This window comes from Tasmannia lanceolata, unplaced genomic scaffold (assembly GCF_043159265.1).
Source record: "Tasmannia lanceolata isolate RefF3 unplaced genomic scaffold, GAP_Taslan_0.1 ptg000037l, whole genome shotgun sequence".
In the NCBI taxonomy this organism is placed as follows: Eukaryota; Viridiplantae; Streptophyta; class Magnoliopsida; order Canellales; family Winteraceae; genus Tasmannia; species Tasmannia lanceolata.
The window spans coordinates 3,025,338-3,051,961 of record NW_027518714.1 but is presented as its reverse complement, the minus strand read 5'-3'; the positions used below and the strand labels follow the sequence as shown (position 1 = coordinate 3,051,961).

General features: G+C 36.1%; 3 protein-coding genes and 1 non-coding gene across 7 annotated transcripts; 1 reads left to right on the top strand and 3 right to left on the bottom strand.

Annotated features, from left to right (window-relative positions):
- Window positions 1-439: 439 nt before the first annotated feature.
- On the bottom strand, window positions 440-4,974 carry LOC143860230 (uncharacterized). Its single transcript, XM_077370791.1, has 5 exons — window positions 4,817-4,974; window positions 4,584-4,704; window positions 4,365-4,468; window positions 859-990; window positions 440-749 (listed from the first exon to the last, which is right to left on the bottom strand). The coding sequence occupies exons 1-5, from the start codon at window positions 4,817-4,819 to the stop codon at window positions 723-725; spliced, it is 387 nt and encodes a 128-aa protein (XP_077226906.1). The 5' UTR covers window positions 4,820-4,974; the 3' UTR covers window positions 440-722.
- Window positions 4,975-6,742: 1,768 nt separating this feature from the next.
- LOC143862616 (geranylgeranyl transferase type-2 subunit beta 1-like) lies at window positions 6,743-16,691 on the bottom strand. 4 transcript variants are annotated; one of them, XM_077373677.1, is made up of 13 exons: window positions 15,123-15,214; window positions 13,906-13,982; window positions 13,586-13,801; window positions 11,653-11,719; window positions 11,412-11,562; window positions 10,084-10,200; window positions 9,554-9,620; window positions 9,306-9,454; window positions 7,984-8,117; window positions 7,803-7,901; window positions 7,649-7,724; window positions 7,379-7,469; window positions 6,743-7,244 (listed from the first exon to the last, which is right to left on the bottom strand). In XM_077373677.1, the coding sequence occupies exons 4-13, from the start codon at window positions 11,704-11,706 to the stop codon at window positions 7,241-7,243; spliced, it is 942 nt and encodes a 313-aa protein (XP_077229792.1). In that variant the 5' UTR covers window positions 11,707-11,719; window positions 13,586-13,801; window positions 13,906-13,982; window positions 15,123-15,214; the 3' UTR covers window positions 6,743-7,240. The 4 variants fall into 4 exon arrangements, 3 of the variants coding, with proteins under 3 accessions (XP_077229792.1, XP_077229794.1, XP_077229793.1); XM_077373679.1 differs by lacking the exons at window positions 13,586-13,801; window positions 13,906-13,982; window positions 15,123-15,214 and adding an exon at window positions 16,555-16,691; XM_077373678.1 differs by lacking the exon at window positions 15,123-15,214 and having other exon boundaries at window positions 13,682-13,982.
- Window positions 13,917-13,988, top strand: TRNAM-CAU (transfer RNA methionine (anticodon CAU)). Its single transcript has one exon. It is a non-coding gene; the product is annotated as a tRNA-Met (tRNA).
- Window positions 16,356-26,143, bottom strand: LOC143862614 (common plant regulatory factor 1-like). Its single transcript, XM_077373676.1, has 13 exons — window positions 25,897-26,143; window positions 22,400-22,542; window positions 22,020-22,064; window positions 21,748-21,831; window positions 20,248-20,328; window positions 20,040-20,096; window positions 19,699-19,859; window positions 19,215-19,272; window positions 19,058-19,106; window positions 18,409-18,644; window positions 17,374-17,451; window positions 17,116-17,241; window positions 16,356-16,975 (listed from the first exon to the last, which is right to left on the bottom strand). The coding sequence occupies exons 2-13, from the start codon at window positions 22,457-22,459 to the stop codon at window positions 16,751-16,753; spliced, it is 1,260 nt and encodes a 419-aa protein (XP_077229791.1). The 5' UTR covers window positions 22,460-22,542; window positions 25,897-26,143; the 3' UTR covers window positions 16,356-16,750.
- Window positions 26,144-26,624: the final 481 nt, after the last annotated feature.

Here is a 26,624-nt window from a genome sequence, read left to right as displayed (position 1 = left end):
TTGTAATCGCAAAGTTTCCTTTAACCATTACATATCCTATAAATATAAATTTCTCTACAACTCTTAAATACCTTATAAACATAGATATAAAATTCTCCTTATATTAATTAAGTACAATATAAATTCCTTTACAACTCTTAAATAGCTTATAGATTTAAATTTATTTATATCTATTAAATACCTTTGATTTCTAAGCACTGGCTCTATTTTTAATTCAAAAAAATTAAGGAACCGTATAAAAGTAATTAACCAATACACAACTAACACATCATACTCCTTGTTCTCATCTCCAACTGTTCTTCTCTGTTTTTAATATAACCAGATAAACACAGCACACCATATTCCTTGTTCTCATTTCCAAATGTTCTCTGTTTTTTATCTAATCAGATAAACACACCATATAATTTGTATGTTATCTTACTTCCAATTGCAATCTTACTCAGTCTCTAACTATGACAGTATTTATAAAAATATTACTCATATGTTCTTTCCCATAAGCTTCTAATAAACAAGCAATTCCAAAACAAGCAGTTCTGACCAAACATCCTTATTTTCAGCAAAAGCAGCCTAAGAAGTTAACATACTACACTCAGCTGAATGAAACAAAGAAGTAAAAGCTAAAATACTCACTTCAAATCTGTCACAACAAATTCCATCAGTCCAAGCCTCTGGAAAGTCATGCTCTAAGACCCAAGGCCCATCACACCGAAAGGTTTTCATATCTAGATTAGGAGCTTCTCAATGGCATCCTATGTTTCACGAGTAAGAATTCAGAGTGGAACTATATAGATAGTGATGTCAACTGAGTATAAAATGAAAAATAAAATTGAGATATGAGAATAAAACGCATGCACGTACCTTGAGATGCTGTATTTGGGATTTCAACTGGCTCCCCTCATTGCTCGTTACAGAACAAGCGATCACAGGCCTTGTGACTCCACAAGCTCGACCCAGAGCTTGCTTTGAAGGAACAAAGACATATGGGACGTTCTGCCACAACAAAATTTTACAGTTACTGGTTTATTTTCATTGATTATTAGTTGATCCTTCAAGAATCCTAGATAAAAAAAAATTACAGCCAATAACTTCACAAGACATATTTATCATATATCTCGTACTGTGAAAAATAATTTGATATATTTCATCAAAAATTGAGTCAAAACATGGATTCACCCAAAAAAGATTCTGCGACTTTTATTGAGTATTGGAATTCCTATTCAGTGACTTCTTTTTCCCTTGTTTACTTCCCATACCTTTCTCTTTTTAACTTTATTGAAACAGAACAAGAGTATGATAATAAACAGGAAAACATTAAAAAAGATGGAGATGCTATGGCAATGGAAAATCCCCTAGATGGTGAACAGAAAGGCCACTTAAGGCAAAGCAATCCTCCAATCAAAGTCTTTAATTTCAAACACCCTAAACCATATCACACATAGTATAAGCATACTCAAGCTCACTGAAATTCTAACCTACTGAAAGTCCCTACTTAACAATGATTATTAATATTTAATATAATCTTACTAACTTTTTATTATGTATTATACACATGGACTAGCTCAGGTTAAGGGGAGGCTCAATTTTTATAACCCCCCCACCCAAAACCAAATTGAGTACAGGAAAAAAAACACCTCACTTTGGTACTCTTTTTGCTTGGATGAATTATAGAAAGAATTGATGTCCATTTGAAAAACTTCATTGGATAGTCTAAAATGTCGATCAAGAACTCATTAATTATTTGATAACAGCGTAAGCTTTTCAAGTCAATCCAATACTTGACCATGTTCAAGACCAACTCAAGTCCAGATCGAGTTCCAATTTTTAAATTGTGCTCTGAACTCAATAAAAATTCAAGCATCATTCAAGTTACTGGTGTGATTCTTTTCCATCAATGCATTCCTTTCTGTCTGCAAAAGCTTCTCACTAGTGACTGGTGTGATTCATCCCTCTGCTTTGAGTGTTAATGGTTCATGTGGGCATGTGACTGATGCCTAAGGTGTAAAGCATCACATCCCAAAAAGTCAACAAAGAAATTCATTCCTAAAACTGATTCTGGGACAATTTCAAATTCCCAACCCATAAAGGCATGGATCGAAAACTTGGTCTCTGGTTATGACTCCAAGGAAGCCAAAACCATTCCGTTTCAAGATGAAACGGAAAAAAAACCTGGTTTCTAGTCATGGCTCCAATGGAGCTAAAAACCCATTTCAGGATACAACAATTTCGGGTGAAACATTCAGGAATCATTCTCCAAACTGAAACGAAATTTAGAAAGATACTAAAAATAGAGAAATATAGAAAAAGCAAAATGTTGTAGATAAACTTTAAGTTGATCAACTAGTGACTATTGTGCTGTCACGATTCACTTATCAACATCATAGATGCATTGATCTAGTGCGATCCATGCATCTACATTTACATACTATTTAAAGACGAGATAAAGTTGTAAAAAATAACAAAATATTACTAATTACCCACTAAAAATGCCATAGATGCATGGTTCTAATGCCAAATGAATATATCTGTGATGCTTTTGCATATAATTTAAAGAAAAATATAAAAATACAAAAAAATGAAACAACAAAATGATAAAGCATTATTGATGGCTCAGTAATTTCTTTTTGAATTATAATTGATGGCTCAAAATGTCGTACCATTAATTACATCATAAATACATAGATGTGATACCAAATCTATGTACATTATAACCGTAGATCCAGCTCAAAAATTGCTACTTACAAGCCTATTCATCTATAAGAATACCACAAGAGGAAAATCATAAAAAAACGGCTGGTTAATGAATCCAACCCATCGATTCATGCTTCAATCCATGCTCCGGTGGCTTTTTTCAACATTGCAAATGATATGATTCATGTATGTTTGAAGATAAATATTCTAGGGCCGTCAAAAAATAACTGTTGTGCACATATGTTTCATAACAGTATAAGCTGAACCTGAGTTGTTTTTTTACCGAGTTTTCAAAAGATAACATAGACTCACATTTACCATAGTAGAATATAGAGAATAGGAAAAAAAAGAAGAGAGAACAGAACAAAACGAGCTTGAGAAATATTTATTAACTATTATTAATTTCAGATGGTTACTATCCATGTCCGACAATAGTTCCTATCAAATAAAAAATAAATCCATGGATCATGGAGCCAGCTCCATGGTGCAACTGGCAATAATAGATCATAACAAGCGTCTCACATCTCTAATCTATCTAGTACCAAACGAACATAGCTTGGAATGATATGTCATGAAAACTCAATAGATTATTATAATCAGATTCCTAATCCATGCTTGCTATTACTACTTCAGCCATAATTATCAAAATAGTTATGCCGTCTGGTATTCTAACATAGTTATCATCAAAATAATAATAATAGATCACACCTAGATACAAAAAGGATGCCCATATATTAGTTAAATGAAGAACTCAATCAATCCAAATAATGAGCATACCAAACTTTCATACAGAAAGAACTACAACGGAATGTGATGTACTGAGATTCTATTAGTCGACCAGAGAACAACATGCAATCCAAAATAGTTTTCATTGATGTATATACTATATAGTAGTCCCACACTCTCACCTAAATACAGAATAAGCAAATGAAGATATCCTCTCATTGAAGAACTCTGCTAAGCAGAGTAACAGACATACATAAATTGCAATACATAAATAAAGACTCGGAATGCTATGTAAAGCATAACAACATATCTCCAAAAAGGCATCTGCTTAAGCACGTCCTAAATTATACTTGTCAAACAACCAAAATCAGTAATGTCTATAAGGCCCTGCTTGCTTCGGATTTTGAGAAATGATTGCGAGTCCAAAACTTATTATTGGACTTACAATTAAACTTAAATTTGAGTCCAATAATCAGTTTTGGACTCATAATTGGTTCAAAAAATCCAAAACAAACGAGCCTAAGGCACTGTTCGGTTGAGACTTTGACAGCCGATTGTGAGTCCCAAACCGAACATTGGGTTTGGGGCTCACAATCAGTTGTTACGAACAACGAAGAGAGCCTAAGTGAACTAAAAACCACTGATTATGTTAAAAAACAACATACCCAACACATGAAAAAATAAAATCTAAAATTTCGCAGATTCTGGACTACAATCACCTGCCAAAAATTACTTAAAATGTAATACCGAATGCTAAAAACTGATTTTTTTTTAAAGAGTGGATGCTTTTAATGGAGCTCAATATCACTAGCTAAAAATCACACAGATCAAACTCTTAAGAACTAAAAGCATAAAAATGAAATTACATAAAACCTAATAGTCCATATAATCTAACTCATCAGGATATAAAACTAAATCGAGAAGAAAAAAAAATAAAAAAAAATGGGTACCTTATCTTCGGCTAACAAGGGCAGATGGAGAAGGATTTCAAGGGGTTCGGCATCAGCCGCCATGACTACAAACTCCGAAATACCCCTATTCAGTGTCTTGGTCGCTGAAAAACAAATAAAAATCAGAAACCCTAGAAACCCAAAACCCTTGAATAACACAAAAAGTAAATAAACAAGCAAAAGAAAGATGAAAAAGTAAGTTTTTTTTTTTTTATAAACCTTCATTAGCACCCTTCTTGAGCTGTTTATAGTTTGCAGCTTGTTGAATAAGATCAAGAATGGTTATAGTAAGCTGAGCATCAGCCAGAGGGTATGCTTTCGGATTCACGGACTCGGTGCTCTGAAAAATACAAATAGAGAAGAAGCAAAGACGAAATGAAGAAACTATATAAAAACAAAAGCATCTCAATATCTATAGAGAGAGAGAGAGAGAGGGGAGAGTTAGTATATACCATTTTCGTTTGATCGTTTGAGAGATTTGTTCTGGTGAAGAAGAAAAGAGAGGCAGTTTCTACTTCTCTAGAGAAAGAAAGGGTTTTTATGTTTCTCTTTCGGTGTGTGTTGTACTGGAAAATTGACTTCACGTCGGAGAGAAAAAGGAGAAAAGCGCGCCCTAATTTCGCAAGTAATCTCCAACCCTCACGCTGTCCTGTGGAACAATCGGGACCGCTGCAAAGTATGGCTCGTGAAATATGAGCCGTACATCACATCCTGTCTAATACCAGTCTGATGGGATTGTTTGGTACGAGGGTTATCTTGTAAATGTTATCTCAGCACTACTGTATTTTGATGATCGCAGTCCTCACTTTACTAAGAGTATGGTATGGCCCGCACCATAGGATGATCCAAACCGTCCATTTGTGCCTTAAAATTCATTTCCATTGGTTGATCCTAACCTTCCGATCTGCAAAAGAACTTGATATTATGGAAAATTTATAGATCGGACGGCTAGGATCATCCTATGGAAATGATTTTTGTGGCACAACCTATTTAGGTTGTGGCCCATCTAATGGATGGCTTGGTTCATCCTATGGTGTGGGCCATACAGTACTTTTAGTAATGCGAGGACTGCAGTCATCAAAATCAAGATTTAAAATTTCAGTTTCGGTACCGGTTTCGGCCCCTGGAATTTCAAAATTTCGGTGAAATATTAAAAAAACAGATTTTTTGGGTCAAATTTCGGAAAAACCAAAATTTCGACCGAAATTCCAAAATTTTGGCTGAAATAAATGACCGTTTCGGTTTTGATGCCTTTCGGTGTCAATAATTTCGGATTTCGGTCGAAATTTAAAACTATGATCAAAATACAGTAGTGCTGATAACATTTCCCGGGCATTTTACCCTGGATTCTTTCTACGTAAATTGGGCGTGAACAAATTTTATGCCTATTTGCCACTTAGAAAGGGGCGCAGTTTTTCCACTTAAAAATGGGCGTAAAATTTGTTTCAATCCCATTTTACGTGTCAAGAGAAACCGAGCTTAAGAAAAGGAATCAACATATGTATGTACCCATTGCTATGATCCATAGTTGGTCATCATAAATCCAGCTATCGTATGTGGTCCCACTCTAATAGGATGATTCCAGACCTTTGATTAAGCATGATGATCTCCTCTAAGATATCTTTCAGGAATTTTGATTTTTGCATGCCTCAATTTTGTGAATGAGATATTTGTTCAGCAGACACTGTTCCGTCGACAGGCCGCATTCCATCTGGACGGTCAGCAATTATCATGGCTATCTACGACGATATTTAAGATTAAATGGGCTCATGGTTTAATAGACTTGAAATCAAGACTGTTTGGCTTGCCCCAATCTCATGTGTTGGGTCCTATAACAAAAATCTTCAAAAGCTCAGACCAAAACATTGGGTAAGAAGTAGAATTCTGTAATATAATTCCACTAGCTCTCATTACTTTCGGGGCCCGTTTGGATACCTCCCATTTTGTATTTGGATTTGGATTTGAGTTCTCAATACAAATTGAATAGATCGGCAGCTAATGTAGAGGGAGACACAGAGGGAAGGGGGTACTTCCTAGTGGAGGGGAGAGGTTGAGGAGCAAAGAGGATGAAGGAAACTGCCAGATCTGTGGATTTCCAATTTCTTATTTCCACTGCAAACTTAGAACTCTGATTTTTTTTTCACTGTTAGCTGCTGAATTAGAAATCCAAGAATTTGATCCGATCCAAATTACAATGCAAAAAGGGCTACAAATGTGAGAAATCCAGATCAAAATCTTCTCGGCATTCAAACGGGCCCTACTTCATTTATCTGATAAAACACCTGCAAGTGAATTTGGTTCACACAGCTTTTGTTTGCAAGACACTTTAGAAATGATTGGACACTTTAGAAATGATTGGCCATTCACATGAAAGGAGAGGCATAAACTGATATTTGATTAGCCACTTTGATTATAAAATAAACAGAACAAAACTCAATGCCATAAAAAAAAAATCCAGCAAAGGCTCCAAATTCTTTTGTTGCGTCATAGGCAAGGCCATGTGAGACATGCTCCACTTGGCTTGTGGCCTCTTTGGATACCTCCAAAAATAATTTGCATATAAGCTAATATGCAAGTGGTTTTGAAGTTAAATATAATCATCAAGAGGCCTTAATGTTCCTTCTGCAAATCAGATTACCTAGGAATACATCTTAGGAAGGATATTGGTAAACATCAAAAGAGGACCTTGGTCTTTGGTGCTTTGCTATATCACCCAGTTATTCCAATTTAGCATCAGCTTCCTTGGGATGGTGCAGCTCTGCATTACTCTCCCCTAGTAAGCATCAATCTTTTCTAGCCAATGCTGACGTGAGACGTCAAGCCCACAGCTCAATTGGACGGTGCTCTGAATTTGTTGGAGACTTGAGATCGAGGATTTACCTACCAAATTAAGAAGGATAAGGTAGGGAATTTCAATTAAGACTCCAGAGTCACATGCGTAAAAGAACATGTCAGTGTGTTTCTGATGTGGAAAAAATACATCAACCCTGCACTTACTCAGACTAGAATTTTACCTGCCAAAGAAAATCCTATTCACAATATCAACAGGTAAAGCATATGCCGGATCTATGGGTTTTAATCCTGGATACTCTAAAAGCGAAAGTCCTGCATATCAACAGATAAAAAGTAAGGGAAAATATGTTACCAAAGATCATTCATCACTGAAATGTGAGATAATGACATAGAAATCAAATCTGGGCTATAATTAGAAAAGGCGATGGCAGAAGAGACAAGGATCAAGGGTGTGACAATTGAAAAATAAAGATCGGAACCTGCTCTTTTACCTGCAAGGCCAAAATAGGTATGAAAAATGTCAACAGCATCATCAGGCCTATCGGAAATCCCTCCATTCTCCGTGTCCTGCATTTTGGAAAATAGAGTGTAAACACACTATAGGCAGCTCATTAGAAACTTCAAATTCTATGAGTTGGAAATAACCTGACACTTTAAGATGAATGTCGCAAGCTTATTCTTGTCTATCCAATGAACTCTGTCAATCATAATCAAGCTACAGAGAACCCACCAAGAGTAGCAGACCTGGAAGGATTACCGTTGGCAAATTTAAGAGAAGGGAGCTCCAGAACTTTATAAAGAAAAGTTGAGTTATAAAGAGACCTACATCAGGGAGCTTTTCAGGGCGCCCATTTAGACCTCCACCTTTATCTTGCCGCTCACATAACCACCAGCCAAGAAGGTCCTTATCAATATGGTGCAGAGAGCCAGTTAGAGCAAGGGCACCCACACAACAGAAGACTGCATTAACAATGGTATTCAAATCACATTGTCAAACTCGGAATATATTGGCTCAATGACAAGCAACCTTAACTTTGAGAAATAACATAAGTCCAGAGTCATGACAAATACAAGCACGTGTGTGTTTCACATAAATCAGCGAGACAAATCTTGAGAAAACCACATCATAATTCCGCTCGATTGAGATCAATGAGGCCCCTTGCCTATTTTTAAAGCTTTAATAGAAATCATAATTCTGCCCGATTGAGATCAATGAGGCCCCTAGCCTATTGAAAACTTTAATAGAACAGTTTCCCACCTGCTATGTAGACCTTAGCAATTTTATGAGTTCTATGAGTTTTCCATTCACTAGTTGACATGGCTGAGACAATGATTGTCTAGGCAAGTTTTTAAACATTGTCAAATAATAATGAAGCAACACAGTATGCTTACATGACACTTGGAAATAGAAAAGCGGTTTAAGAAAAACATTTTTGTTGTGTGCATGCGTGTGTGGATGGGGGAGTATATTTAAAAGACTTCCAATACAATTCCCCATTGACATGTACGTAAGAACATAAACGTCAAAGAAAGCAATTTATCTAATCAGGTCATGAGATTGTGAAGCACAACATAAAGAACAATGGATTTCAATGATCCATTTATTTAGGGGAAAGAAGAAAAATTTAACCCTCAAATTCCTTTAGATGTACAAGTGAAAAGGCATAAAGTCCTTCCAATAGAAAGAACTGAGAGCAGACATCAGTTCTACATCAGCAAGGGAGGTATCTACTCCAAAGATGCAAGGCTTAATGGGTTAACAAGAGAAAACTAAATAAATTAATACGATGTCATCTAAGGGCATGTTTGGCTACCATGATTTTTTTTCCTTGGAAAATTAGCTTACTCGATGGTGAGAAACTAATTTATCATGAAAAACACAATTCATGGTTGCCAGACATGGGCTAAAAGTAAGTAAAAGGTTTAACATGTTTGAAATCAAAGGATTCACAAATTCCAAAATAGCTAATAAACACGAAAAAAAAATCCTATTACAAATACAATACATGCTAGAATTGGAACGGCTAAAAAATGATTAGACAGGAATGGCTGAAAAAAAAAACTTGATCAACTTCAAAATATCAACATAACCAATGCTCATGTGATATAAGATATGCTATGAACATGCAGTCCACAATAAGGATGTACTTTGCCCTGCATGAGACTCCCCTCCAGGTGTGCATCCAAATCCACCGTCCATATTTTTGCAGCACACAATATAGTCCACGGCCTTTTCCACATTAATTTTATCCAAACGATGTAATAGCGATAGGCAGCAGATTGCAATATAGGAAAACCTATCGACAAACAAGCTACAATTAGAACACTTAGCCAATCGTAATATACTCTTCCGAAAATACCAATAGAAATAGCAAAGAGATGGAAAGATAAATTACCGAGTATCAATTTCACCCCCCATGTCACCTGAAAATGATCCATCTTCATTCTGCAACCCGGCAATATCTAACTTTAAGATCAAGCGAAACAAGAAATGGCTGGATCTGTACCATTTCCAGTCAATAACTCAATGAGTCAATTTTTTTATTTTTTTTTATTTTCGAATGGTTCAATAAGTCAAATTGTTAGGAGATTAATTTCCAGAAATCAAATTATAAAAAAACCAACAAAAACAAACGTGCAAGGATTTCATTGGTAAGAATAACCTCATGCTAAAGTGATAATGTAAGACAGCGTGTCTTTATATATTTTATTTTTTTATCCCATCATGTTTTACTTCTCCGAAAGATAGTTCCTAAAATGTCTTGCATCATTGAACACCACTGTGTATTTCAAGTTGCAATGACACCCCAAAAAATACCATATGTTGCCATTTTTCATGGGAACTCATTAGAAATAATAAACTGTTACAATATAAAACAAGTGAAGGCAGAAGGAAAGAACAATAAAAAATCTAGAAGAAGGATACAGTTTGACAACTTCTCGGTGTCAAGATCATCCAGCTTGTCAAGAAGAGCTAAAATCTGCACAGCACTAAGAGTATATAGAATGTGTGGATCATGTCCAATATTACCAGCAAACCCTCCTGCACACCAAAAGATACAGCTCAAATTATGTTTTTCACAAATACATTCTTTGCGTATATTATAGTCCAACTGAAACCAGCCATTCGAAAAAAAAAAGCCCAACTGAAACCAATGGTGAGATACACTTATTTGACTTCACAATGTTGAAACTGTTAATTTTAGGACATTTGCAGCAAGAAAGTAACAAGACTGGGAGTCTTTAACTTCTGTCACATAAATATGAATGGTGAGAAAAATTTGAAAGTTGACAATATCTATATTTTGGAAAATTTTAAATACAATTAAATAAAGTTGTATAAACATATAATAAATATAGTTGATGTTGCAAGCGGTCTCCAGACACACTGCAGGCTTAAAAAGACCTCTGATAATAGTATCTCATGACTGGACTTAGTGAGCCTGTATGGATATACTACGTTGTTTACACAAATATCAAAAAGAAGAGGTCAAGAGAAGCAACATTCAACTAATAAATATAGGCAAATTGAAGTTTCAATCGTACTCGCTGCATTAACAAGCGAGAAAACCAAATTGAAGTAACCCCTGAGCTGACATGTCATCAAGACTCGTCTGAACATAGATCTCTCTATCTTCATTAAAAAAAACATAGATATCTATCTTTACATTTTCCAACTTATTTACACTTCATCTCTCTCTCTCTCTCTTTCTCTCTGTGTGTGTGTGTGTGTGTGAAATATAATATAGATGTGCTTGGTCGTCCCACCATCAATTTTTATCAATTATGTAGAAACCATGGAGGGTCGTGAGTTCACTAAAAATACCAATCAACTTGCAGGAAATATTAAACCAAGAAAAAATAGAACGTCACAAAATAAAAAAGAAATACACAATATAGGATGCAATAAGAACCAACCAACATGACATATATTTTATGACAAATAACAAGGCCGAATCTCAAAAAAGAGAAAGAAAACAAATGAACTGAAATTTGAAACTATAAGGCCAAGATCTAAAAAAGGGTTCAGGGCAAGATCTATTTAAGGCTTTCTTTACGGAAAATCAGGGTCCTTGAAAATACAAAACAAAAAAAATGAAAAAAATGAAACACTTAGTCAAAGAAATTATAAACTACTCAATCCATGTCATTATTTAAACAATGAGAATATGCATTAAACATACAATACACAACTATTTAGCATCGCTAAGGAGATGGAATCACATTTATATAGTGTAAGAGTAGGTCACAAACCACAATCATGCTGACATTTCATCACCCACGAAACAACTTCATCTTGATCAATACTTCCAAGCTTTTGCAGTAGATCCAAAGCAGATAATCCCCAATACACACCATTCATCCTTAGATGCTCCATGACCAAGGATTCAAAATCATCTTTCCTCTGATGACAAAATACATATAGGAGTCCATGAAACTGATAGTATTGTGCAACTCCCATCCTTAAAAAGCATAACATATAATCATTACAAACCTTTTCAATAGCTAAAATGTATTTGGCGTGCTTCTCAACTTCTAGCTCCTCCATTCCAGAAAACTAGCTGGAAGCAACGAATAACAAATCAATCACTAATGAAATATCACAGAACACCTTGACAATGGCCCTTTGTTTGAAAGAGTTTCTTGACAGATTTGAAGGCAATGGCCATTGGTCAAAACCTCATGGAGAATTAGATGGAGTTTCCATTTGGAATTTTCTAGTTTAATATGAGAAAAGAATAATCTAATATAACAATTTTAGCAAGATAACCTCAGATTTAAAAAATTAAAACACACTAAGCCACCCAAAGATCCACATAGGTGTTGGGCAATAAGTTATCCTAGTGTTATGTAAAATAGTGCACCTGGCGCTGACTGGCCTCTATTGGATGTCAAAAACACTTAAAAAGAGCCCTAGCTGCTTTCCGCTTGACTGGTAATCCTGGAGATAGAACCATGGATAGACTTGATCTTAAGTCCCAACGCAGATGTAGGATGGGCCAGTCCTCTATGGGTGAAGAAATCACAAGGTTCTTGGGGTTATTTGGTTTGACAGCGAGATTCAATCCAGAGAATTAAATCCTTTATTAGAGAGCTATAATCAATGATTTCTTTGGTTAAAAAAAAGCTTGGGAAAAGAGTCATTCGCTATCACTAAAAAGAAAGACGGGGTCATGGTTCGTCCCAGACGAAAGGGAAGAAGCTCCAACATAAACAAACAGGATTCTCTCCCATCAGCCAAAAGTAAAAAGTGACCTCCTGCCTTGGAGAAAAACATCATTTCCCAACATCCTCCCCCCACCTCCCCAACCAGACATGTGCTTATACACACAAATAAAGGGTCAAAACCAAGAGTCATTTAGAAATTTAGCTCTATCATGCACTGCATTTTTAAGGTCGCATCGTAAACCTTCATTTACCTGATGTGAAAGTGGGCATAAAATTGGATAAATTTATTTTTTTTTATTTTATTTTTTAGGTATAAAATTGGATAATTTGAGAAGATAGGTCATTTTGAAGATATGCAGCAACTTTGATGAGGAAAGAAGCCAACAAAATCTTTTCTCTTATATTTAATATTCTTTGAGTCCGCACCATGGTTACATTTTACGCTTAGTGACATTCTAACGAAGTAGAAAAGTTGATGATTTCTTTAATATGTAATTGATATGCATATGGAGTGAATGGTCCACAACTCAAGCAGAAGCTCAGCATTACATGTACCCAGTTGAATTCAAGCGAAATTGAAAAATGGTTGGGCAGGCATAGAATGAGATCGAATCCATTTTTTCTTAAGAATGATCAATTATAAAGATATTCATCCAATCTAAAGCTCAAACTACAGAAAACCCAGCTCTCATTCTGCAACATAGAATGAGATAAGATCACTTTAAACCCAATATGTTGTAAAAGTCACTACGACATGAGACTAAAATCATAAAAAATGAACTAAAGGTTTTATTCTCATTCATGAAACTTATTCTTTTATAATGATATAATGTCATGTGTATTGGAGTTTTCCACTTTTCTCTATCTCACCATGAACTAAGAAATGAAAGATGACGCTTTAAAGCAATCAAATATAACAAAAATAAAAGAACATAAGTTTGTAAAACCAAAACCCTAATTTAGAAAAAACAAGTGTCAGAACTCAGAAGTTTAATACTAAAGAAACCTAGGGGGTGTTCGTTAGCATTAAAACCTCTATGGTTTATCCATTTCTTAAGAAATCCAAAAAATCATCCCAAATTTACACGGAATCAGCAAAAGAAAACTACTTAAAATTCAACTCATCCAATAAAACATAATAAATCTAACATCCCTAATTACATATCAAATTTTCATTTCATGATGAAATCGCACCAATTAAGACTTTAGATTAACAGAATTATGCAGAGAGAGAAAAAATCTCAATGTTCATGACGAACCTCAGAGCCAGATCGTGAGAAATTCAAGCAAATTAATCGGAGAAATTATCTTCAAATTCACAGAAAGTTGGGGCAAAAATCTCGAAGGAAAATTACCGGGACAAGACCAAATATCGAATCGTAACAACTCGCGAAGACTTTGTAATCAGACGATCCTGCGGTTTGAAACAGATCTATGAACACGAAGATCGACCTCGGTGTTCAATGGGCGACGATCTACAGAGACAGGAGAGAAGTAACGACAAAATACGAAAATTGTATTTGCCGTGTAGGAGGAAAAAATATATTAAAATTCGGGTTTAATATTTAAGTGTACATACCTTAATAACAAATCAGAGTGGCGCAGCGGAAGCGTGGTGGGCCCATAACCCACAGGTCCCAGGATCGAAACCTGGCTCTGATATGAGACATTTATTTATTTTTATTTATTTTTTTAAAAAGCTAAAGACAAGGTGGGTTTGTCAAAACATGGTAGTGCCAATATCAGTAATATCAGTAGGCTTAAGGAAAAGGCCAAAAGGGAAATGATAAATTTTAGGGAGGAATGCTAGATTCACAGGCGCCCTTGCAAAATAAGGGGCAAAGGGCTCCGCCATTGGTCGAAACCCAGTAAAGATGGCAGAGAAAATTGCATTTTTAATGGTTTTTGACCAACAGGGACGCCCTTTGCCCCTTATTTTGCAAGGATGCCTGTGAATCTAGCATTCCTCAATTTTGGGAAAGCATGAAGTTTTGGAAAGGTTTTTCTTTTCCGAAAAATTCGTGCGATTTGTTTGCAAACTTTGGAAGAATTGTTTTTCAGGAAAACAAGTTTCAAGAAAGCTAAAGACAAGGTGGGTTTGGAAGGAAAATGCTATCGATAGGATGATCCAAGCACATTTATCTATGGAGGAATGCTAAACCGAAGGGTCATCCAACCACAATATCATTCCTTCAACATTACATTTTCCAGGGCATTTATACAATTAGGCGCCCTTGAAGCTGAGTTTTTACAAGGACAAGCCTCATTGAGGATTCTGCTGAGACATGTTGAACCATTGATTTTCGTATGCCTAGGGGCATCTTTGGATACTGCCAAAATGTATCCTAATTTGCATACAAGGACCAGTTTGTTTTGGATTTGGAAACCGATTATTAGTTCACAACTGTTGGGCTTGAATTTATGTTTAATTTTAACTCCAATAATCAGTTTTTGAACACAATCAATTTTCATGATCCAACAAAATCCAAAACAAAAAAGGGCCCTAATTTTGAGTCTAATCATCAGTTTTGGACTCGAATCGATGCTCAAAATCCAAAACAAACAGGGAAGAGAACCGATTGTGAATCCAAAACTAATCATTTGAATCAATATTACATTTAGGCCATGTTTGGAAAACATGAATATGTTTTCCATGAATTAGTTTGTCAGGTCAAGTTGATAGAACACCGTTCTATCAGAAAAGAAAATAGGGCAGGAGATGATATAAAAAATGGATAGAATGAGCTAATTTGAGGAAACTCAGGCCTCCAATGAGTTAATTCGAGGAAACTCGACCTCCAAGATGCAAACTGCACTAAATTTGATTATTCCTTGCTCCAAAAGCCATATGGCATCTACATTATATAGAAATTAGGAAAAGCAAAATATGAAAATAGAAATAAGTATAATAGAAAAAAGGAAATAAGGAAACCTAATCTAAGATACCAATAACATAAATAAGGCAAGCATCTAAATAAGAAAATTTATTTCTTACACAGGCGATGAGGTAGGGCTTGGAATGGTGGGAGATGAAGACACTTGAGATCGCATGATCGTAGGAAGTTGCTAAAACCAAGTAAAAAAATAAATAACCTATATTTTGATTAGATTCTATAAATTGCAATTGTATTTTGATTTATGGGCCGTTTGGTTACACGGATTTTAGAATCTTGGATTTCCTCAAAACTGTAGATGGGAAACGGAAAAAAAAAAGTGGTTTTCTGATTTCTCGCCCTTTTTTCTGACAGCAAGAGAGCAGGAGATTGTCCCATGTTTACGGGTTTTAGAAATCTCAGGATTGGGGACAGATTTGTAAACCCTGGATTTCTTACTTAAAATCCAAGAAATGCAGTCAGGAGAGCACACATCAGCTTGATCATGATCCCTCTTTTACAATGTTTTCAAACTAAAACTGGATTCTAAAAATCCACATATCCAAACGCCCCCTCAAGAGTTTTTCTTTTCTCTGGCTTTCAACATTTTCTCAACCTCTCCCCATTCTGGCCCGCCATAGTACTCTCTCCTCCTTCCACCCTCCCTGGCCCTCTTTCACCACTAAATAAAATAAAATTACATGGAAAAAAAAAATCCCACGGCAGCCAAACATTACATTAATTTTGAATCCAATTATCAGTTTTGGACTCGCATTGATTCTCAAAATCCAAAACACACTGCTTAAGACTGTTTAAAGTTAATGTCATGAAATTATTTGAAGTGTTAATCTCAACTTAAAACAATATGAGCCTCCACCAATTGATGATTTGATGTGCAGAGTTTCAAATTTGGCTCCAATACACAATGAAGCCCAATAATATTTATATTTTGATGTTTGTTGACGATATGCACAAATGAAAACAGACCCGAAACACCTTCCATATGCCTTTAGCAGAAAACTAATTTTAGGAATATCAAGACTCCTGAGATTGACCCAATCTTTTTTCTCAATGGATCGACAGAGGCCCAGAACTATCAGATAATCACAGATAAGTAAAGGAACTAGAGCACAAAAACAACCAGATAATCACAAAGAAGCAGCAAAGGAACTAGAGCTCCAGAATTATCACTTAATCACAACGAAGAAGAACCAAAGGAACAATACAGGGATTACTAAGACAAACCCCCACATTCATTCAACTATCTTCAATATACACAAGTTTCAATGGATCTGACCTCCAACAGAACAGAGATCATTGATCATATGTTATTTGATAAAAGTGTCAGATTACTCAGTAATAATCAGACTCCTCTCTGCTCAACACCATTGGCTTGAATTCCGCTGGCTCCCAAGCAAGTTGAGGGTGTCACCTCTCCCAAGTTATAATCTGTCTTCTGCTTGTCTGTTCAAGCTTACCAAGTCATGGTTAGTAATAATTTTGGGCTGATAATTGTAGAAGAAAAAATCAAGTTGAAAAACGGGGATCTCTTCAGCCCGCAGCCACAGCATCAACCCTAGGATTAGATTTCAACAGTTGATGGAGCTTCCCACTGGAGTTCTCATGGGTTTCGCTCTCCCGCTGCTCGTTTCTGCTATTTGAGCTGGATTCGTTATTTACTCTGGATAACAGATTCTCGGTACCAATACGTGATGTCCCCATATTTTCAATCTTATCGGTTTCTGCCTGTCCTAGTTGTGCATTTTTCAGCTTCTCCTGTAAGCCAAAAGCACATAAGTTCCAAATACATAAATATCTATTTACCTAAGTCTTTTGAGTTAGAATTACAATTACATAGACAGGGCAAATGTAGAGAATAAAAGAATGGAAAGGGAAGGGAAGGAATAAGAGAGTACCATTAACATAGAATTCTCTTGCCTCAGTTTCTCTGAGTTCTCAGATAGCCTATTTATTTCAGATCTAAGAGCCATGTTCTCATCATTGAGGGATTCAACTTTCACAACAAGTTCCTCACTCTCCGCCTGGGAAGTTCAATTAAAATTGAAACACAAAATCGATTACTCAAATAGGTGCCATGTAGTCAACTGTGAAACATCACCCATGTAATATGTGGACAACAAAAGGAATAGAAAATGATCATCTAAATCACCTACCTGTTTCCTCAAGCGTGACCTTCTGGCAGATTCTCTATTAGACTGCTTCCTCCTCTCTCGTTTCAGCTCCCGTTCATCCTAGGGAATACGTAATGGAAGGAAGAAAAAGAGTTTTTAAGGTTTTTCTGTTTCAAATCCAAATATAATGGAGACACAATTAGAGACTAACCACAATCAGGTATGCCAAATCATCTAGAAGGAAAGGAACTGGATAAAATTCAGCATACTGTTGCTTATATTTCAAAACTCCTAAAAAAAGTTATATTACAAAATTCATAGGACTAGTAGTTTTTCTTGTAATTTGATCCCACATACAATTCGGTGATTGATGATGGGATTTAACGACACAATAATGTGTCTATCCATTGTTTGGTTTTGTTTATTTTATGGGGTATGGTGCAACTAAGGAAAAAGAACTGAACTCAAATGCCATTTCAATAAAAAAAATATCAAGAGAAAGACAGGGGTATGTATTTCATGATTCAGCCAAGCTACTCAGTTCTAATTCAGTGGTACCTCTCAGCCTTAAATGTAGCTTACAACACAAAAAGGAGAACAAAGGTGGGGAGTTCTCCTAAGCTTGACTACAAATGGGTGAAGCATGTATCCATTGGTGCAAGCATAAACACTTTCCTTCAATAGGGTTTATCTCAATTTTCTTCCTGGTTTAAATGGCAGTTTCGTGATTAAATGGTGGTCAAAACAAAAATTGTCTAGTGCATACAGGATAATCGGTTTCAGCTACAGAATAACGAAGTTGAAAACTTGACACAAGTTAGCAGAAAAATTCAGCAGTGTTGAGTAAAAGCTAAACATGCTTGTTTACAATGTTGCTTATCTATCACCTAATTCTGTGTTAGATTTATCAATCAATCGATGCTTATTTCTGCCTCAAATTGCAAATCAGATGGCTTTCATCATTCTATTTATTAATTAGTTACCATTGGACATGTTCCAAGAAACGATCAGAGATGTTTCAACAACAGGAGAAATATATATAGCAAACAAGAGAAGCAAAGAAGTGGCAGATCGTACCTTTATCCACAGTTCAGAAGACAAACCATCCCGAGCGGGAACCACCGACTTTGCTTTCCCATTGATGGAACCTCTGAACTCCATTCCTATTGCCATGCCAGGTGAAGGAATGGTTACCACCGGTTTCCCTACAACACTTGCCTGTGCTACTGTAACCCCTGAAGGTGTTGTAGAAAATGCCTTTGCCTCTCCACCATCAGCGGTGTTGGCATGTGCATTGGCATTCTCATCCTCTCCTGCCAGTTACCCAGAATGGATCAACAAATGATCAATTTAGGAAGGAATGCAAGTAAATAACATTAAAAGATCAATGTACCATAAATAAATGAAATTTTCAAGATGTGAGTGAAAATTCTGATCTTGAAAACCAAACACCATGCAAATCAATCCAGTTTAAACCTAATCTATGGGGGGCAGACTAATTATTACCAACTCAATCAATAGGATGCATGTAGCCACCCAAAAAAAATCTAGTTAGTTGGAAAAAGGATAGAGAAACTTTTATCAGCAACGAAATGTTCAGAAACTTTAGCTAGATCAATCAAAAAATTCTCGAGACAGCAGAGGTGATGTGATACCCTCTAGATATACGGAACTTCATAACCTTTTTTGGTAGAAATATTATTCTTGGAGAAAAATATAATCATACCTACAACTGACATGTCTTCACCGCTTCTTTTCCTCTGTCTTTGGTTCCCCTAAAGAAAGATAAGGACCATAACTCAGCTTTGCAGTCCAATTACAAGCATATTATTAATATATCAACTAAAAATGTCAAGCATGAACCAGAATAGAAAGACAATTACTCCTTGTAAAGTATTCCCATCACTTCCATCACTTGAACCTTCCGTTTCGCATTCCAAACTGTAATGCCCAAAGTCATAAAAGACAGAGTCAGCCAAACTAGTTAGGATCGGACAGCAACCATTCATGGCTGTGAACCAAAAAAATATCGGAAGATGGAAGCTAAGTCACAAATATCGTTCTCGAGAATTTGTCAGCAGAGGAAAATCTCGGGATATATTAAATTTGTTTTATTTTTTCGGGCTTATCAGGAAAAAATGATAAAAATAAAATTATTTAAAAATATATAAATTAAGAAAAAATATAAAATATAAAATACCATGATATTATCATGGTAAATGAAAATATCGCTGTATTTTTAAAATTCTCGGGATTATTTCGGGGCTTCGTCGTTGTATCAAAATGTCGCGATAAAATCGCTATATTTGGTAAATATCGGAGATATTTGTGACATAGGATGGAAGGAATACTTTCAGATGAACAAACCTTTGTGAAAGATGGAGCAATGCACTCCCAGCTGCATTTTCAGCATTGCCATAGCCTGTTGACACTGGCAGGCCGTCAAAACTTTTCAACTTCTTCATTAAACCACGATCTCTACTGCCCGATGACTTAGCAGGTGTTTCCCTGCTTAAAGGGGTCGCCGTCTGCATCATAGTCACTGCAATGAGATACAAAACTAAAACGGAAACATGCAAAACTAAGATCAGAATAAGACTCCGGTGTCCGATGGAGAGCCTTTTATTGTATTTTTGTGTTGAATGGTAGCATTAACATCAGAAGCAATGTTGAAATGAAGAAAATAATAACAAAAGAATTTTAAGTACCACAGCGTCAGTTGTTGTGGCAGATGATGTAATTCCATGGATGTGCGGATGTGATGCCTGCACATATAGAAATTCTCTAAAGCATTAGAGCATTCCATTACAAATATGGGCCTAAACCAGCAATTAAAAATTATAATCATCTTGATGTCCAAGTTGCAAATAAAGCAAAGAAAAGAAGATGCAAACTTCTCTTATAATCTGGACTTACAAAAGGCATTGAAGGGTGAGCATAAACCCCTCCATGTGAATACATTGCAGCATATGGATTACCATAAGGCGGCATCAACGGCTGAGACAATTAAGAAAATGTCAAGTGGAGAATCAGCTTATATAAAACACTGAACTCTAATCAAAACTTTGCTACTAATCTTGTAGGACTATCATAAAGAGGGAAGATTACTAGAAAAACCTAGAGCATCATTAAAAAAAACTAGAAACCCTTAGGGATCCATTTGGATGCACGTAATATAGTAGAAGTAGAAGGAATATAGATTCTCATTTCTTTACTTCATTTTTCTTCTGATTTGAGAGGAAAGTCAAACGTACATAATGGTTTGCACTTGGAAAATTTACAGCTGACAAGGACTGCCATGTAAATAGTAAATGGCAACCAAGCAATGCTAGGAAATAGAAAATGTGTCCTTACTCTGATTTCCCACTATTTAGTGCATCCAAACAAACACTAAGGGCTGTTTGGATACACGGATTTTAGAATCCAGGTTTTAGTTTGAAAACATTGTAAATGAGGGTTCATGATCAAGCCTGCTGTATGTTGTCCTGACAACGTTTCTTGGATTTTAAGTAAGAAATCCAGGTTTTATGTAGAAATCTCTCCTGCATCCTGAGATTTCTAAAACCTGGAAACATGGGATGATCTGCTACTCTCTTGCCGACGGAAAGAAGGGCGAGAAATAAAAAAACGACAGCTGGTCCACTTCTCTTGAAGAAATCCTGGATTCTAAAATTCACGTTTCCAAACGGCCCCTAAGGGTCTTTCCAAATACCAAAGAAGACAAAGGGCAATATGGGAAATATTTTCTTTTATAAAAGCATAAGTTTAAAAGTTAAAACATTTCCAACATTGGATACTACAAGTTTCAAAGTGACATACAAACAGTCACAAATATTTGTCTTGAGAATTTCTCAGGGGGTGTATCTCGAGATATTTTAATGTTTTGTTATTTTTTGGCTTATATCTGGAAAGCAGCTGAAAAAATAAAATATATAAAAATATAAAATTTAAGAACAAAATTAGGAAAACAAATAATATCGTGATATTTTTACTGTAAAAATAAAATATAAAGATGTCTTAGCTATCTTTCAATCCCTTGGTTAAATTTCAAGATTTTGTTATTAATCTAAAAATTGCAACATATCATGATTTTTTTAAAGGGACGTGATATATTTGCCTCTTTTTATACTCGGGAGAGCCCCCTCTACTGTATTTCTGACTACTCTTTTACACTAGAGGGGTCTGTCCCACTTTTTTAAAATATTGGAGATATTCGTGACTATGCATGGAAATCCATCTTTACACTTTACACAGTTCAGATGGACAAGAATAATTTTGTCGATCTAAACCGCCAGTGACAATTGGCAGCACGTTGCATGCCCTTTTGAGTCTCATTCAATTAAAAGGTCTATCAGTTATCATTTCATAAATTACACTAATTTGTGCTATAATAGAACAAACAAGAAACTCAAATACCTGAGGGCCCCACATGTACGGGTGAGGTGCATGACCAGATGCAACAGCAGAGCCAAACAGACTAACCCCTGGGCCATAATATGCCTGAAGATGACAAATAATCAACTAAATGTATAGTTACAGTTTCATGGCATTGAAATTTTGAACTTGAGATGTATTCAAATCAGAAATGAATTTTATCTTCACAACTACAATACCAACAACCATTATCCAATCTCATCTTTAAACTTTAAAAAAAAAAAAAAAAATTAAAACGTAGAGAAGTGAATAACCTGAATGGCTGCCCAATCGGGGTATGCATGAATGTTGTTCTGTTCCTGCCGATGGAAAAAAAAATTTGTCTAATTTTCCAACACTTTGCAAGAAATCAAAAGGTACCCTGAAAGAAAAGTACGGAAATATATGCAAAAGCTTGTGTACACAAACTTGTATACCGAGTGAAAATTTTTCTTTAGTCCTCCAATCAGAGACACTAAACCAGTAAATACAATACATGTAAGACATCTAGACGGTTCAGTTGGTCGGTCCTATTGTGGAGAGGTTACTCCCAAAACCAAACTGATTGGAGGACAAAAGAAAATTGTTCACTAATTCACTCACTGAATTCAAAATAGTATGAAAGATGGAAAAACAAATGTTTGCCACCCCTCACCTGCTTGGGTGAAGATGCTTTCTCAGACTTAGGTGGTGTCCCAGCTTCAGAGTTTCCCATGGCCACCAACTAAGTTGCGGACTATATAATCAGTTGTTTCCGGAAAACCTGGACTTTGTCTATCAGAGTATGCTATCCTGTTCCTGGCATTCAAACTTCAATCAGCTACATTTAAAACAATTTCACCGACGTCTCACAATCGTGGAAAGAGGAAAAGGCATATAAGTTGTAAAGCAAATGATAGGAGATGCCAGTAAAAATTTAATGAACCAATCGACTAAAATAAAATTGACACACTGCAATGCAACTAACAAAATGAAGACATGCCAGGTATTATATGTACAATAGGATGGATAGGATCATCAATCTGTTTCTCCAGCTGTCCTGATTTAGTTAACATTTTAACCAACAAGCTAAAACGATAATAACCACATTGGCTAGGCAATAGTGTGCTCACTAGAAAGGCTTAAAGGATCACTTTCTTCACCAGAAAAAGTCATTTTCTTTCAGATGTACTTGTACTAAGTTTCCCATATTAAAACAGTACTTTTGGATGGACGGAAAAAAAAATTATATTAGAACCTGTTACAAACTGGCAGAGGGCGAGCCTTGGCACAACGGTAAGGTTGCTCCATTGTGACCTGGTGGTCACGGGTTCGAGTCACGGAAACAGCCTCTCTGCAAAGCAGGCGTAAGGCTGTGTACACCTAGCTCTCCCTAGACCGCGCCACTGGGCCGCCCTTTCCAACATGTTATAAACTGGCCCAAAACCTGATAATCACTTTACAAAGACAAAAATAGACTGGAGAACCATCTAAGCTGGTTCCTTCTGTCCATTGAAATTTCCAGACTCACACTTAGCTTCTTCAAAATAACAGGAATAACCTTGCCCTATGTACTAGAATACTGTTATCTATAATGGAAAAGTGTTGTACTCTGTATAATGGTGGGGTTTTAGTTTATTCAACTGTAATGCTGTACAAATATCATAAATTGGTGACAGTAAGTAGTTGCTTAAGTCTCTCTATCAAGCCTATGAATCTCCTTGAGAGGCCAACAATGACAACATTCATGTTTGCCTTCAATCTATGTATCAAAAACAGATATAGAGAAAGAAGGATGCTTTAAGTGATTGTTCAACTGAAAATTACATCCAAATTATGAAAAATGAAGTTGTAGATACCAAATTATGAAGAACGTAAGTCATAGATCTTGTAATTGAATAGAAAATAAAAACAACCACTCTAACATGACTAAAAGATTATAGAGAGAGAGAGAGAGAGCATGTGATGATGATGGAAAAATGAGTAGCTAAAAGAGATCATTTGCCTTGTGAATGATCTAAAAATTGGTAAGTCAACAAAAACATGCTATATCAAGAAAAAAAAGAGAATTTTGAAATAGGAAGAGCAGATAAGAAGTTGATAGGATTGGCAAATATAACGGTCATGCTAGAGTTAAAGAATTATAGCAGTAAGAACATGTCTACAATTCTATCATTCAAAAAAAAATTGTAGATATCATATTCTACAATTCTACAATTCTATCATTCAAAAATTGTAGATACTACATATCATATCTAGAGGTGAAATGGAGAATGTTTGTGCCCATATAAAGAACTTTATGAGCTTCTTTCAGGAATCATGGAGGCCAACCATAGGACCCACACGTAAATTCAGACAAAAAAGGGGCATTAATGCTATCCTAACACACCCATCTTGAAGTAGTAACTTCAGATGAAGGATTTCTGGATCATGCTACTGAAGACCAGGGATGGTAAAAGACAGAACTACCTTAAGCACAAGGGGTACTGTGCTACTATTACCAGTCTCTTTCCAAAATGGGGATGAGTTGCCCTATCATTTCCACCACTGAAATGAAGGTGTCCCCAGTTATGATTTTGTCTACATGTGTGATGAAAACATAGGGTTTTGAATTTCCTACCAACCTCTGTTGAAAGTGCTTAAACGTCCTTAAAAACCCCAATTTTTTTTTCTGTAAGTTTCCACTTTAGTTTTTTTTTCCCTTGATCTCCTCATCCTCTCCTTTGTTTGAATTTCCCGCATAGTTCCCCTTTTCTTTATTAACAAATTCCCTTTGGCCCTGTTTGGATTGCAAGAAAAACATTCCTGAAGGAAAATATTTTCTAATTTTTTTTTCTTTTCATGATTTATAGGAAAATAATATAATTATGATTAATTTAGAAGCATATTATCATAAATTGAAGGTCTCTCTGAGTAAAAATTGAATAGGATTGGTTCAATTTATCTTCCTCATGTGTAAAAAAAAAGCAAGAACTTTTAGAAATATTTTTCCTTTACAAACTTTTCCAGAAAATTCCTACAATCCAAACAGGGCCTTTGCCTCTCTGTTTCCTTTAAACGCTCAGTTCACTCGCGTTCCCAGGAGACCGGATCCCGGGAAAACACCCCCTTTTTTCCAAGAAAGCTAAAATTCGCATGTTCACTTGTCTTCACGGGTTTTTGAAGGAGCCTAGGTGGAAAATGTCACATCTGACATGGAAATTGGGAAAAATATGTGGAAATGAGTCTTTTCTCACAAGTTTGAGATTCCTGGGCTATGTTCACTTACGTTCCTGAAAGCAAATCCCTGGAAAACAGCCTCTTATTTCCTTGACAAGACCTTGACAAGACAGAATTCTGGTGTTCACTTGCTTTCCAGGGAAAATAGAATTACACATGTGGAATTTCTGCAATAAGTCAAAAAATGACATGGAAAAGCCCATCCCCCTTTTAGGAATTTCATTTCCGACCAAAAACATACGGATTTCGTTTCCCCACAAAACTAGTGCAAAAAGAAGGGCAAGCAGTTTCCTTGGAAACCTTTTTCCTGCACAAGTGAACAGTCCAGAAACAATCCAGGGAAACCTTTTCCTGCACAGATTCCTTGGATTTCTTTTCCTAATGCCACGTCAGATTCCCGGGAAGCATTTTCTTTTCCTTTCCCGGGAAAACAAGTGAACGGAGCCTTTCCCTTTATCTTGGTGGGATTTGCTTTCCCAGGAAAACTAGTGAAAAAAAGGTGGGCAAGCAGTTTCTCGGGAAACCTTTTCCTGCAAAGTTCCTGCGCGTGTGAACAGCACGGGAAACCTTTTCCTACATAGTTTCCCTGGATTTCTTTTCCTAATGCCACATCATGTTCCCGGGAAACCTTTTCTTTTCCTTTACCGGGAAAACAAGTGAACAGAGCCGATCTGTATTTTCTTTGAGAGCTTGAATAACAGAATTTCTTAAAATCAAAGAAAATGCTAATTTAAAAAAAAAAAAAAAAAAGGAATTCTACTTCCACGTAACCAGACTAAAATTCTACCAAACAATCTTTAAAACTAAAATAAATCAATATTCCAAAGAAATCAGCAAAAGAATTACAAAAACTCTAGCTCATTTTTTTCACGAACTCAAACCATAATCTTCAATTTATTCTATAAATTCAACATAAACAAAATTAAAAAGACTCTAACAGTAAATTCCTCATACCTGACACTCTCAATGCTCAAAACCTCCGATTAAGGAAAAAAAAACCCTGCGAATCTCCCTCTCCTCGCCGCCGAATCGGACAAAAAAGCTCTAATTGTATCTCAAAATCTCCAGAGCTTCAATAATTCACAACAGAGAGAGTGACCAAAACCCTAGCTTCGCTTATTTTGCCCTTTCCTGTTTTTCTCTTGTGAGAAAAAAAAATTGGACGGAGAAAAAAAAAATTGGTTGTGCAGAGGGAAAGGGGCGGGAGGAAGAGAAGAAGAAGAGGCCAAAATGCCAAGTCATCAGACACGTGTCCGTATATCTGACTCAGTATACAGCATGTATATACGGAGGCTGTGGTGATGGTTGAGTTGGCCTTTGATAATGGTCCACGCCATTGTTTTTTCCGCGTCACCTCCATCCTACACGTGTCCGGTGACAGATCGATCTACGCGTCATGGATCTGGGCTTTCGAGCGCCAGCTAATGCCCAAGTCACGTGGCTGACGTGGTTCATGATCTAATTAACCAAATTGAAGACGTCTTTCACGTCCGCCCAGGAATAACTTATTTCGCCATTTCAACGTTCCCGTGCCGGTTTTTTAAAAGGTATATAATTTTTTTACTGTAGGATGGTGCGCCCCTCTATTAACGTGAATTGTGGGCAGATTCTATTCACTTGTTTCCCGGGAAAAGAAAAGAGAATATTTATCGGGAATCTGAAGTGGCATTAGGAAAAGAAAT